General features: G+C 45.3%; 1 protein-coding gene across 1 annotated transcript in view; it reads right to left on the bottom strand.

Moving 5' to 3' along the window:
• The window catches only part of prkg1b (protein kinase cGMP-dependent 1b), a gene marked incomplete in the record, with an annotated part of 83,605 nt that extends 71,903 nt beyond the window's left edge, over positions 1-11,702 (bottom strand). Inside the window, 1 exon segment of the mRNA XM_014329643.2 lies at positions 9,644-11,702. Within this exon segment, the coding sequence (XP_014185129.1) occupies positions 9,644-9,963 (320 nt within the window).

The following is an 11,702-nucleotide window of genomic DNA, read 5'->3' as shown; positions in this document are numbered from 1 at the left end:
GGAGGTTTCTTCCTGTTAAAAGGGAGTTTTTCCTTCCCACTGTTGCCAAAGTGCTGCTCATAGGGGGTCATATGATCGTTGGGTTTTTCTCTTTATCTACTGTGCAATATAAAGCACCTTGAGGCGACTTTTGTTGTGGTTTGGCGACGTATAAATAAAATTGAATTGAGCTAAAACTCTTCATATGTACTTTTCTTTTGTCTAATCATGACTGAAAAACTCAGTCGTTAAACCCGAGTTGAACAGAAGGTCATCACAGCGGAGCAGCTGAAACCAAACAAGCCTGACATTTGTTTCCTACAATGACCTCTTTACATAAAATATCATCTGCAAAGCAGTTACTACATTAGTGAAACATCTTCTGTGGTGGTTTGAGGGCAGCGGCTGCAGAATGAGCCGATTCCCATGTTTCTCTCAGAAGCTGCGAGGAGTTGTAATGAGGATTGTACCTGCAGTGATCAGAAACACATCAAACCAGCAATTCTGCCCTCAGGTCTGCTGAGCACTGAACAAACCCCACCTGCTCTCTGTGACAGATTCAGCAGAAGACCTCTAAAGTTTATATTTGCCTTCCTTTGAAAGCTTATTTTAGTGCTCTGCTTTGATTGTGAAAGTGTCTGAAATGCCACAGATCTGTCTGAGCTGCAGCTCCTCTGCCAGTCTGATCACAGCATACGGACGCTGACTGAAGCAGCTGATGAAAAGGTTTCACAGTCTTTGGCTTCACAAAGACTCTCGTGTTTAAAACCGAAGCCCATTCACAGCTGATGGGCTGTTTGCAAAAACCCAGACGACAAACTGCTGTTCAGCAGCCGTAGCTTTAAATCAAGTTTAAAGCCACACGTTACTGTCTGAATAGAACAAATAACATCTGCATTAAAAAGACTGCTATGAAAAAAGCAAAGGTAGAACAAAAAGTAAAGCCAGCTTTAAAAAGTACCAATAGCATGAAAATTCAATTTTAGTAAGTAAGCAATAAGAAGTTGATATTAAACTGTGAAACTGCAGCATGCATGCAAAGGAAGACAAATATTTAGCAGTCATCCTGATGACAGTGATGGAAGCTCAGACTCACCAAACCATGCAGGAAATAATGAAATGAATCCTCTCCCATGACTTTGGCCCTGCTGCAAACACTGGTCTGTAAAAGCTGATTAATCATTCTGATCCCGAACATGAGCTCACAGCTTTTATTCATAATGTTTCCAACAGCAGCAGCGTCCATATGACAGACCCCAAGTACTATATGGAAAAACTGCAATTCAGTCTCAAAAGTAATTGCACAAACTAACAGCTGCTACTGTGGATCTCTGCCTTCAGAACTGAAAAGACGTCTCTTGACTGCAGACCTTCAAAGTGATACACTTGCCCCTTCCAGGTGCTCCTGACCTTTTTAGATGTATAAAGTTTAGTTTGACTACAGCTGGTTTGACCACTCCTGAAGTTTTCTCTCTCTCCAATTGGTTTATGTTCATTTTTCATTCAAATGATGGCCTCACCTTCAGACTTCCTGTGCATGTTTCAACATCAAAAGCATGTGTGTGTGTTATCTGGCTTCATGGACAGATAGAGCTGGGTGTCATCTGCATGTGTAAATGTATGCTATGTCTTCTGATGATGCTGCCTAAGGGAAGCATGTATAATGTAAACAGAATTGGTCCTAGCACTGAACCCTGTGGAACTCCATAATTAACCTCAGTGTGTGAAGAGGACTCTCCATTTACATGCACAAACTGGAGTCTATTAGATAGATATGATACAAACCACTGCAGCGCAGTACCTGTAATACCTACAGCATGTTCTAATCGCTCTAATAGGATATTATGGTCGACAGTATCGAACGCTGCACTGAGCCATTCCTCTGCAGATGAGACAGAGATGGGTTGATCATATTCAGGAAACACTGTTAAATGTTCAGTTTCTATGCCATATGTTAAAACAAGATCTAGAGTGTGATTAAAGTGGTGGGTGGGTTCTTTTACATTTTGAGAGAAGCCAATTGAGTCTCATAACAGATTAAATGCCATGTTGAGGCTGTCATTTTTAGCATCTACATGGATGTTAAAATCACCCACAATAATTATTTTATCTGAGCTCAGAACTAAATCAGATAAAAAAGTCTGAGAAATCAGACAGAAACTCTGTGTAAGGCCCAGGTGGACGATAGATGATAACAAGTAAGACTGGTTTTGATTGCTGCCACATCCCCTCCTCAGCCTGTGCTTTTCTGGTAGTTAGAATGACTCGTTGATTCATTTAAACTAACATAATCATCCTGCTGCAACCAGGTTTCTGTAATTCAATTTTTGATCAATTATTAGTTTAGAATCAGAATCAGAATCAGAATGGGGTTTATTGCCAGATGTTGAGGTTTACAACATTAGGAAATTGCTGCAGTGCTTCAGTGCAAACAATAAGAATTAAAGTGCTATGTAGAAAGAAGGATATGTGCATGGGATATACATGAGATATATACATGAGAATAAGAATTAAGAGTGCTACGTAGAAAGATATATACATGAGTGCAGGTGGTGATCAGTGCCAAACATGTAATGATGTAATTATGTACTAAAAGGGACTTAGAAGAGACTTTGAATGCATCTCAATACAATTCATGAAAAAAAAATAACTAAAAATAATTAACAGACATATAAAAGCAGATTGCAGTGAGGAAACCATCAAAATTAAAAATAAAGCATGTACATTTTAAAGATAATTTATGAATCAGGATTTATAGATAACTGCGCACTTCCTGTTTAGTTTGCTCTGGTCCCTGTTTACCAAACAGATCCATTTTCATTAAGACAAATAAATCCCAGATTAAATGTGAATTAAGATAGTCTCTTCCAATGTAAGTGAAGCTAATTCTCAACTATCAAATCATAATTACAGGTTTTCCAAGCAGCTGGTGCCACACACGAACTCTGCTGTCAGATACGGTGTATTCGTTAGGAGAGGAGCTCCATCCTCCTTCACAGTGCCATCACAAAGAAAACCCATGAATCAGCCCAAAGACACGAGGGAGGGAGAGCATATTAAAGCAAAGCCAAAGGTTTCCTTCCTGTCAAAGCTCATTTAAAGTGAAACAAACTGAAAGAGACAGACAGTGGAAAAAGATGGAAAACAGGAGAAAAACCAACACTCCCAGCTGTCAGCCGGCTCACAGCTCAGGCTCCCACAAGCTCAGAAAAAGGCTGCTGATGTGTAAACTGCTGGGAGCTGAAAACACCTGCAGCTCACTCAGACTGATGTAACAGCATCCAAACCCTCATCAGATCTGTTGGGGAAGTAATTCAGTTTAATTTGTGAAGCTCATTTATGACTAGAAAAAGTTGCATTTCTAACGAAAATGCAGTGTGAATGCCGTGTAGTGGAATCTGAAAACAGCAGAAGAAGGAGAACTATCTGCTGAAAACACTGTGTACAAGCTGAACTGTTTGCTGAAAACTGCTTTATTCGAAAGACTACACTGAAGTGTCAAGAAAGCAGGGAGAGTGCAAGGAGGGAAGATGTGCAGCAAATGTCACATGTGGGATTCGAACCTTTGCCACCGGATCTCACGGTGCTGAAAACAAGTGAATCAGCAAAATCTGTGCTGAAAAGAGGCTGAAGTTTGTGCTGAAAACAGCTGAAGAAGCTGGAATTTGTGCTGAAAAGTAGTGAAAAACTGAAAGTTTTGCTAAAAAGAGGTGAAAAAGCTGAAATTTGTGTGGGAAAGAGTTTAAACAGTTGAAGTGTTAACTGAAGAAAATGTTGCCATAAGCAGGATTTGAACCCACGCCTCCTGCTCTGAGAACGGCTGCTCATCTCACTGAGCTAAAACATGGCTTGGAAACTATTCTGGTGTCAAAATGTCAAAGAGGATAATGTCCAGTTGTCCGCAGTGAGAACAGTCGGCTGAATGAATGTTAAAGAGGGCAGCATTTTAATTCACAGTGCTTAATTCAAGGCAATGATTTACTGGATGTTAGAGGGTTAGGAGGAAGGTTTAACGTGGCACAAGCTGAGGATGATGATAACTTAAAAAGCAGAACTGTTTCAGAAGAGTCTTCAGTAGCTTCACTTCCTCTTGCTTTATGATCTGAACTCAAATTGTGGCATCCCACAGGGCTCCGTGTGAGGACCTCTGACTTTGTTTTTCTCACAGTTGCTGGTTTGTGCATGAATTAAAGGTAAATGCCATTTTCTATGCAGATGATCGATGCTAAACCCTGCTCACTGCTTCTATGTGACTCTAATGGACCAACATTTCCAATATGAACTTCATGTTTCATTCGGTCAGACCTCAAACCAGTGACTGAAACCAGGGAGAACTTCACTGAGCTCAGATCAGACTTTTCCTCGTAGAGCTGCACCCTGCTCAACATCAGAGAGAACACAGGCTAAAGGAGCTTGGCATCACTTTCAGCCATGGAAGATATGCCCCTCTTTTATGAGCAAACCGTTTCGCTTGTATGGATGAAATCACACATTTCATAGATGATACATGCATCAGAGAAATGACTGAAAATCAAATGAAGAAAGTCAAACCAAAATCAGGTTTCTCAGAACTGAAGCGGTCATAAAATCTAGTGGGTGTTTGAGGAACTGCAGGTGTAAAATCTACAATTTCACCTCAGCTGTTTGAGATTTATGCGGCAGCTCGGTCAAAATCAAATTCAGTGCAGGCAGCCAACATTTCCGAGACTGTAAAACATTCATGTATGCAAGATAACTGTATTACAGAGGAAAAAATACACCTGAAGGTCTACTTAACGTTAGATTGACAGTTTTATTTTGTCCAGGCAGTCAAACGAGCACAGAGAGGATCCATTAGCTGGGTTTTATTTTGGTGAATCTGCAAAGGAAGAAATATGAGTGGCCAGCTGCTGCATGCAAATTGGACTCAGGAGAAAAGCAATGAAAGAGCGCTGTGAGTGGATGGAGGGGGTGATGAAGCAGACATTATTACTGCGTGAGTCGGAGTGAGGAGGAAAATAAAAGGAAAAGCAGAACAAGTGACGAGATAGGAACCAAACTACTGTTTACATAAAAGAATTAAAGAACAAAAATTAATCAGCAGGATGTGAGGAAATGTATTTCAAAGAAAAAAAAAGAAAAACTTAATTGAACACAGACAATAAACACAGAGCCGAGCAAACGAAAGAGGTGCCAGAGGGGGCGAAAGCATCACAGGAAGAGTCGGGAGGAAACACGGAGACTTTCATATCCTGATGGAGATCCGTCTGAGGAAAGGGAAGCATGACGCTCCACGCGACACCCACTGATGCAGCACGGAGATACCAGGCTACAGCCGGTGCATGACTGCAGGCCTCAGCATCCCCGAGGAAAGAAAAACTCGTCTGTAACTGTGGAAACAACAGGGCTGCAGCATCTTCATGGCAACTAAAGCCAAAAAAAGTTTAATTTGGAGCGAAAAATCAGAGAGGCTGAGACGGTCTGAGCGTGTGCAGAGAAGGGAGAGTGGATGATGAAGATGGAGCTGCAGACAGCAGGAGAGGAGGAAGACCTCAGAGGAGGTTCATGGATGTGAGAGGAGGACAAGGAGAACATGCAGAGGGCTAGGAGGATGTTGGGATAGGAAGAGCTGCAGCAGATGATCAGCTCTGGAGATCCCTAAAGGGGGTCACTGGAAAAAGAAGAAGAAGAAGAAGAAGAAGAAGAAGAAGAAGAAGAAGAAGAAGAATAGAAAGGGCAGAATAAAGAAGTTTTATCAGAAAACATACCAAACACAAAGAGCGAGTGAGGGTGAGTAAAGCCCGAGGACACACGCAGACTCAAACACACCAGCTAACAAAGCTGGTTTTCTTTGTGTTAGCTGGCTAGCACAGGCTTCCTGCTGCAGGCTCTGAGCATGCTCACATAAAAGGATGTGTCATGTGACCCTACACACAACATCAAATGAGCATGTGACAGTGAAATGCAGCACTGCGCTGCATGCAAGTCCTGCACAAGGAGATCATCTGGAAACACAAACATCAGCAGTACTGAGTGCAAATCTGCACATTATGACGTGAGAGCACCGATTGGCTGACTGGGAACAGGTAACACACAGGTGACTCTAAAGAGGCGATCACTACGACGATTACGTGAGGAGGAAGCGAAACTGAGAGTGAGGAAATGACCTGAAATACAAGCCCAGAGAAGGATCAGGGCGCTGAGGAGCACAGGAAGTACAAAGAAAGAACACCACAAAGGACCCTTCTTTCAAAATAAAACCGGAAGTAAACTGAAAGAAGGACCAAACTCAGAGAGTGCTCACAGAGCCTGAGATGAGATGCAGAGAGGAAAGAAAACGGAGAAGACCTGAGGACTGCAGCAATAATCTTATAATCATTATTCACAAACACAAAGGACGAGAAAACGAAACATCACATCAGGAAACGCAGGTGACACAAAAACATCCAACTGTCAGCAGAAACGTGTGGAGCAGGAAGAAAAGAGCCGCCAATGAAAACGACCTCATCAAACACAGCAACGAGGAACAAACTTTCAAAATAAAAGTCCAGTGTCAGCAGCAGATCTGTGACAGGCGAGTCTCAGCTCATCATTAACTCGTCTGCCTCTGGAGCCTCGCTGCAGACAGCAGGAGAGCTGGTGGGCGCTCGCAGCCCACACACACTCTCCACCGTGATACTGTTCTACAACAACACACAGAGACAAACACTCAGGCAGGCGCTGACAGCGAGAGGTGGTGGGATGTAAATGAAAGCCTGTCAGGTGTGTGTGTGTGTGTGTGTGCGTGTGTGCGTGTGTGTGTGTGTGTGTGCGTGTGTGTGGTGTGGTGTGTGTGTGTGTGTGTGTGTGTGTGTGTGTGTCGCACGCTGCAAACACCAACTTTAGTGGGAACCACCCACAACCTGTAAATAAAGACGGCAGCAGCTTCCAGGTCTGAGAAGTGGAACTGATGCCAAAGTGCAGCTTCTCTCAAACAGCCACAGGGGGCCTGATACACTGAAGGCTCTGACTCCATATCTACTTTGTAATACTCTAGGTACACAAAAGTAGGCCTGCAGAGCGAGAGCCAAGTGCTCTAATAGGGTGATATGGTACTACAAGGTCATTAAGATAAGATGGGGCCTGATTATTTAAGACCTTGTATGTGAGGAGCAGGATTTTGAATCCTGGATTTAACAGGAAGCCAAAACAGGAGAAATCTGCTCTCTCTTTCTAGCCCCTGTCAGGACTCTTGCTGCAGCATTTTGGATTAGTTGAAGGCTTTTCAGGGAGTTTTTAGGACTTCCTGAAAAGATAATGTGATGTTTCTATTTGTAGAGATGTTGCACAAAGGGAAGAAAGCAGTCCTGCATATTTGTTTATGACCTTTGTAACCAATCATAAAGGTCCAAAAGTAAAACTGGGCAGCAGCTCTGAGTAAAACCTTGTTTCCAGAAAAAGCTTCACTCAGAGTTAAAAGTAGAACAAACGTGACTCCAGCACAAAGTGAGTGAGTGCAGGAAACTGTCAGGAGCAAACACTGAGTCATTACAGGTACAAATGTCTACACTCGCACAGGAAGTGCAGCATCAGGTGGTTCTCTGGCGGAAAGCTGAGCCGACACACAGACGTGTGAGCGGCAGAGGCGCGTCAGGGAGCCGAAGGTTACTGCAGTGTGACGTGTCCTGGAAACTGAAGAACTGAGGCTGAGCATCTGATTACTCACAGCGCCTTCAAACGCTGCTGCTGGTCGGACCATCTTTGATTCAGAAAATCCATCTGCTTCCACTTCCTGCACACCAGAACCCGGCAGACTTTACAGCCATCCATTTAACTCAGTTATGTTTCCAATAAGATTTTATTGAGCTTATGAATATAATAGTTCTGTGTATGTTACTTAAACACAGCATTTCAATCTATTTAGCTGAACCATGAGTGGCTGCAGTCAGAGACATCCTGGTCACACACGAGCAGATAAACTAAACTAGCAGGTTGGATTCCCGAACCGCGTCGAGTGTTTGGTGTTGGAGGCCTCTGAGGTGGAGCGGCCAGCCTGCGCGAGGCTGACGAGGCCCTGCAGCGCTGCAGGCGCCAAAAAAACTCTGAGTCCAAACTGGTCGTCTACGCGCTGCCCACCGTTAACAGGAGAAAACAGCCAATCGTCACTCATCATACGTGTGTCCACGACAACATAAAGACTAACACGTGCAAACGAATCATGTGATGTGAAAGCCGTCGACGTGTTTCAGGGGCGACTTCATCCGTGGAAGGAAAAGCCGGTGAACACACTGCATCACTTATGAATGCTTCATGCTTCCTCACTGCTGAAGAGGCAAATGTGGAAAATGACAAAGGAAAGATCAGAGAGGAGAATGAATCTGCACGCCGTCCTCTGCTTCCACCTGTGCAGGTGAAGCGACCCGTGCTGCCGGCTCCACTCGTCTGCTCGCTTGTAATCAGACCTTCACTGAAGCAGCAGAGATGAAGACGCAGCCGCACATTCATGCTGTGCATCCTGGTCCCAGACAACAATGACAACAACATGAGCTAACATGTGGCGGCTTCATGCAGGAAGCATCATTCAAAATAACATAACCCTAACCCTTCACACTGACCTGCTCACATCTTTGTGTTTTTACTGATTCTTATTAAATTCTGCTTTTTTAAAAAAAGCTACAGCGACGACTCGCTCTGTGCCAGTCTGTGACAGCTGCAGGAGTTTCCCAGATTAGTCCCAACTTATTTCCAAAATACAGAGTGATGAAAATACAGAATGATGCCTGACTTCATAAAAAATTGTTTTATTTAAACACCTAAGTTGTAATCTAGCAGTAAAATCTGTCTGGAGCTCAGTGGTAGAGCAGGTCATGTGCTAATCGGAGGGTTGGTGGTGCTGTGAAGCACCAGCAGCGCCATATTAAAAACCCTCATGAACGCACGCAGAGACTTTGTACCTGGATTTATTTCTAAATATGAAACCCATGCAGAGCAGTGAAGTCCAGGTCTTCCTAAAGCTGTGAGCCTAACACCAGGACACGCAGCAGGAGGACAGAGCCTGAAGGGTCTGGTATCCTGGATCAGCCCCAGTACAGGCTTCAGGAGGCAGGAGCTGCTCTCACTTTTCTCTTCAAAGAAACCACGACACGGCGCTCTGACTGCGCAGCGTCACAGCTGCTGTGTGGCTGATACGTCACCTTAGACATGACGGACCTGAAGCTGTGGTGTTACCCACAAACTAAGCTCCCAGCTTTAATCACACCCAACGAAGCTGCAGCCTTCAGTCTGTAAAACAACTCACTGTTGTTGCACCATCAGCCCATCAGTCACGAGAACAGAGTTAAATCTGATTGGTTCTCAGGACGTCTGCGTGGCTGATGAACAGCTGCTCATAATTCAGATGTGAGCCAGGTGTTTGCAGCTGGAGCGTTTAGCAAAAACTCAATTAATCTATTATGGATGTTTGCGTTCCTCGCTCAAGAATCGCAGCAGACATGAACCTCAGCTCCAAACAGCATAATCACATCAAACGACTGGAAATGACCCTTTATGTGTCTGAGGGTAAAGGTGTGTCTCATCACATCAGCTCTACTCATGTCAGTGACTACAATAAAGAAACCTCTAACAGTCCTGCAGCGCTGCCCTCATTCAGAGCCACAGATCTGCAGGAGGACGAGCTAACCCTTTAAGGTGCAGGTAGCTTACGTACTCTGGGCTCTTGGGGTAGAAGGGCAGGGTCACATGGCACAGGTCGCTGATGTCACAGGCGGTGGGTTCGGCGGAGATGGCCTGCCGCTTGCTGCGGTGCTGGTCCGGCTGCAGGACGAGGCTCTGCTGCTGCGCCTGGACCTGCTGGGCGGTGGCGGGCCGGATCACCGAGCGGTACTTGTCCAGCTCATTCTGCAGCCTCTGGATCAGCTCGTCCTTCTGGTCCAGCTCCAGCTCCAGCTCGTCTATCAGGGCGTCGCGTTGCCGAAGTTCCTCGATCTTCTCCTGCAGGGCATACTGGAGGTCCCGCAAGGTCCCCATCTGTCCTTCAGGGGATCCACAAGGAGTTCTTTTGAACTATCTGGGGTACACCCCCAGGTTCCACTGGAATACTTTCTTCTCCTAAAGAACTCGACTCTTCGAATCCTCTGGGGTCTTTGAGGATTTTGAGCACCTAAAAGTTTTGAATTCCAAAAGTCATGTTTCTGCACAGTACCTCCTCCTCAGAGTTTCCTGTTTTTATGGATCTTCAGGATCCTTGAAGTGCTCATCCTGATTGGTCAAAGTGTTAGTCTATGACCAGTTACAGCAACTCTTAAATATTCTTACACTCAGGATCTTTGGTACACCCGCACTTACTTTGTTTCTTCTGCCACATTCAGCATTTCTCGGGGGTCACGTAAAAAATTAGAAAGACCTTCAGGAAGCTTCAGATTCAGTCTTTCAGCGTCTTCAGAAGCCTCCTGGGATGTCATGTAGTTCCTCTGGTTTCAGCTCAGTGTCTGAGAAGCTCTCTTCACATCCCTCCCTCAAAACCGTTGAGTCTGGCAACTCACTGAGGTTTGTCTGAGGTAATGCTGCAGGTTCTTCCAGGAGGATAATTCAGGTGTGTCGTTAGTTTCACTCACTTTCTTCTCAGTATGTACTGAAGAACCTCCAGGGTCTCCCTGAATTCCTCAGATGGGGTTCACCAGAGAGCAAACACCTAGTTCTGGTTTTAGGATAGTTTCCTTCTTTGTGGCAGTTTCGGGTTTTTCCCATTGAAGTCTTTAAAGTTCTCTGAGTTCCTCGGTCTTCCAAGGAAAACAAAATTCCTGATGATGCAACTGGAGAAACGTTTGGTCCTCAGGGTGTGACCTCACATCCTCCCTGTTTCATCTGAGCAGATGTGGAGATGAGTGAGAGGAAACCTGAGCAGACACTCACCAGCTCTCAGCGTCCTGCCTGCAGAAGCAGCTGTACCTCCAGGAAACATCTGATCAATGAGAGACGACCAGAGAGACGACAGCGTGGAACAAAGTTTAAGTGAAGAATCCACAGGTCCTCGCGTGAAGTCTGGAAGGCTGGGTCAGCACAGCGCCGTCCGCAGAAGCGAATCCACGCAAACACACGGCGTGAAACATCAGCCTTGCTCTCCCCCGCTCCTCCTGCTGCGGGCTGAGCGTCACTCAGGTGCACACGAGCTGTTTTCAAACCGATAAGCGAAAAAACGCAAAGAGAAACGTGCGGGAGGAAGGAGACGCTCTCACTCCGCTCTCCTCTCTCTGCCGCGCACCGGAGGACGGAAACGTTGCCGCTTCATCCCGGCGGCACTTCAGCGAGTTACCGGAGCTGAGGCTGAACGACACGAGCCACGAAAAGTTGGTCTGCCTCAGCTCCTCCTCCTCCTCCTCACTCACTCAGAAACATTTGAAGCTTCAGGGTTTAAAACCTGAACATTTACGGCTGGTGTCAGAGCCGGAGTTATGTTTAAGAAGCCCAGGGGCAGCCTCCAACCCCCCAACGCTCACACACACACCTTTATTTCCCATCAGGGAGAAGCACACTGAGACCAGCTTCATCAGCAGGGAAGAGGGCGGAGCCTAAACAACATCCAGGATCTCCTCAAACACGCATCATAAAGGAACCTCCACCTTCACCTGTAAATGTCATGTTTGAACTTCGCCTTCACACTGCTCCGCTCTCTTTATATTTCTCTCACTTTTCACCCTCGCGCTCATTTCCTCAGACCACAGACTCAGCGGACGCTGAGACCTCTCAGGGTGGAGTTCAGGTGGGAA

The sequence above is a fragment of the Haplochromis burtoni genome, unplaced genomic scaffold (assembly GCF_018398535.1).
Source record: "Haplochromis burtoni strain Fernald_Lab_line unplaced genomic scaffold, NCSU_Asbu1 Contig_594, whole genome shotgun sequence".
NCBI classification, from domain to species: domain Eukaryota; kingdom Metazoa; phylum Chordata; class Actinopteri; order Cichliformes; family Cichlidae; genus Haplochromis; species Haplochromis burtoni.
Note: the sequence above shows the minus strand (reverse complement) of the source record. Positions and strands in the feature narration are given on the sequence as shown.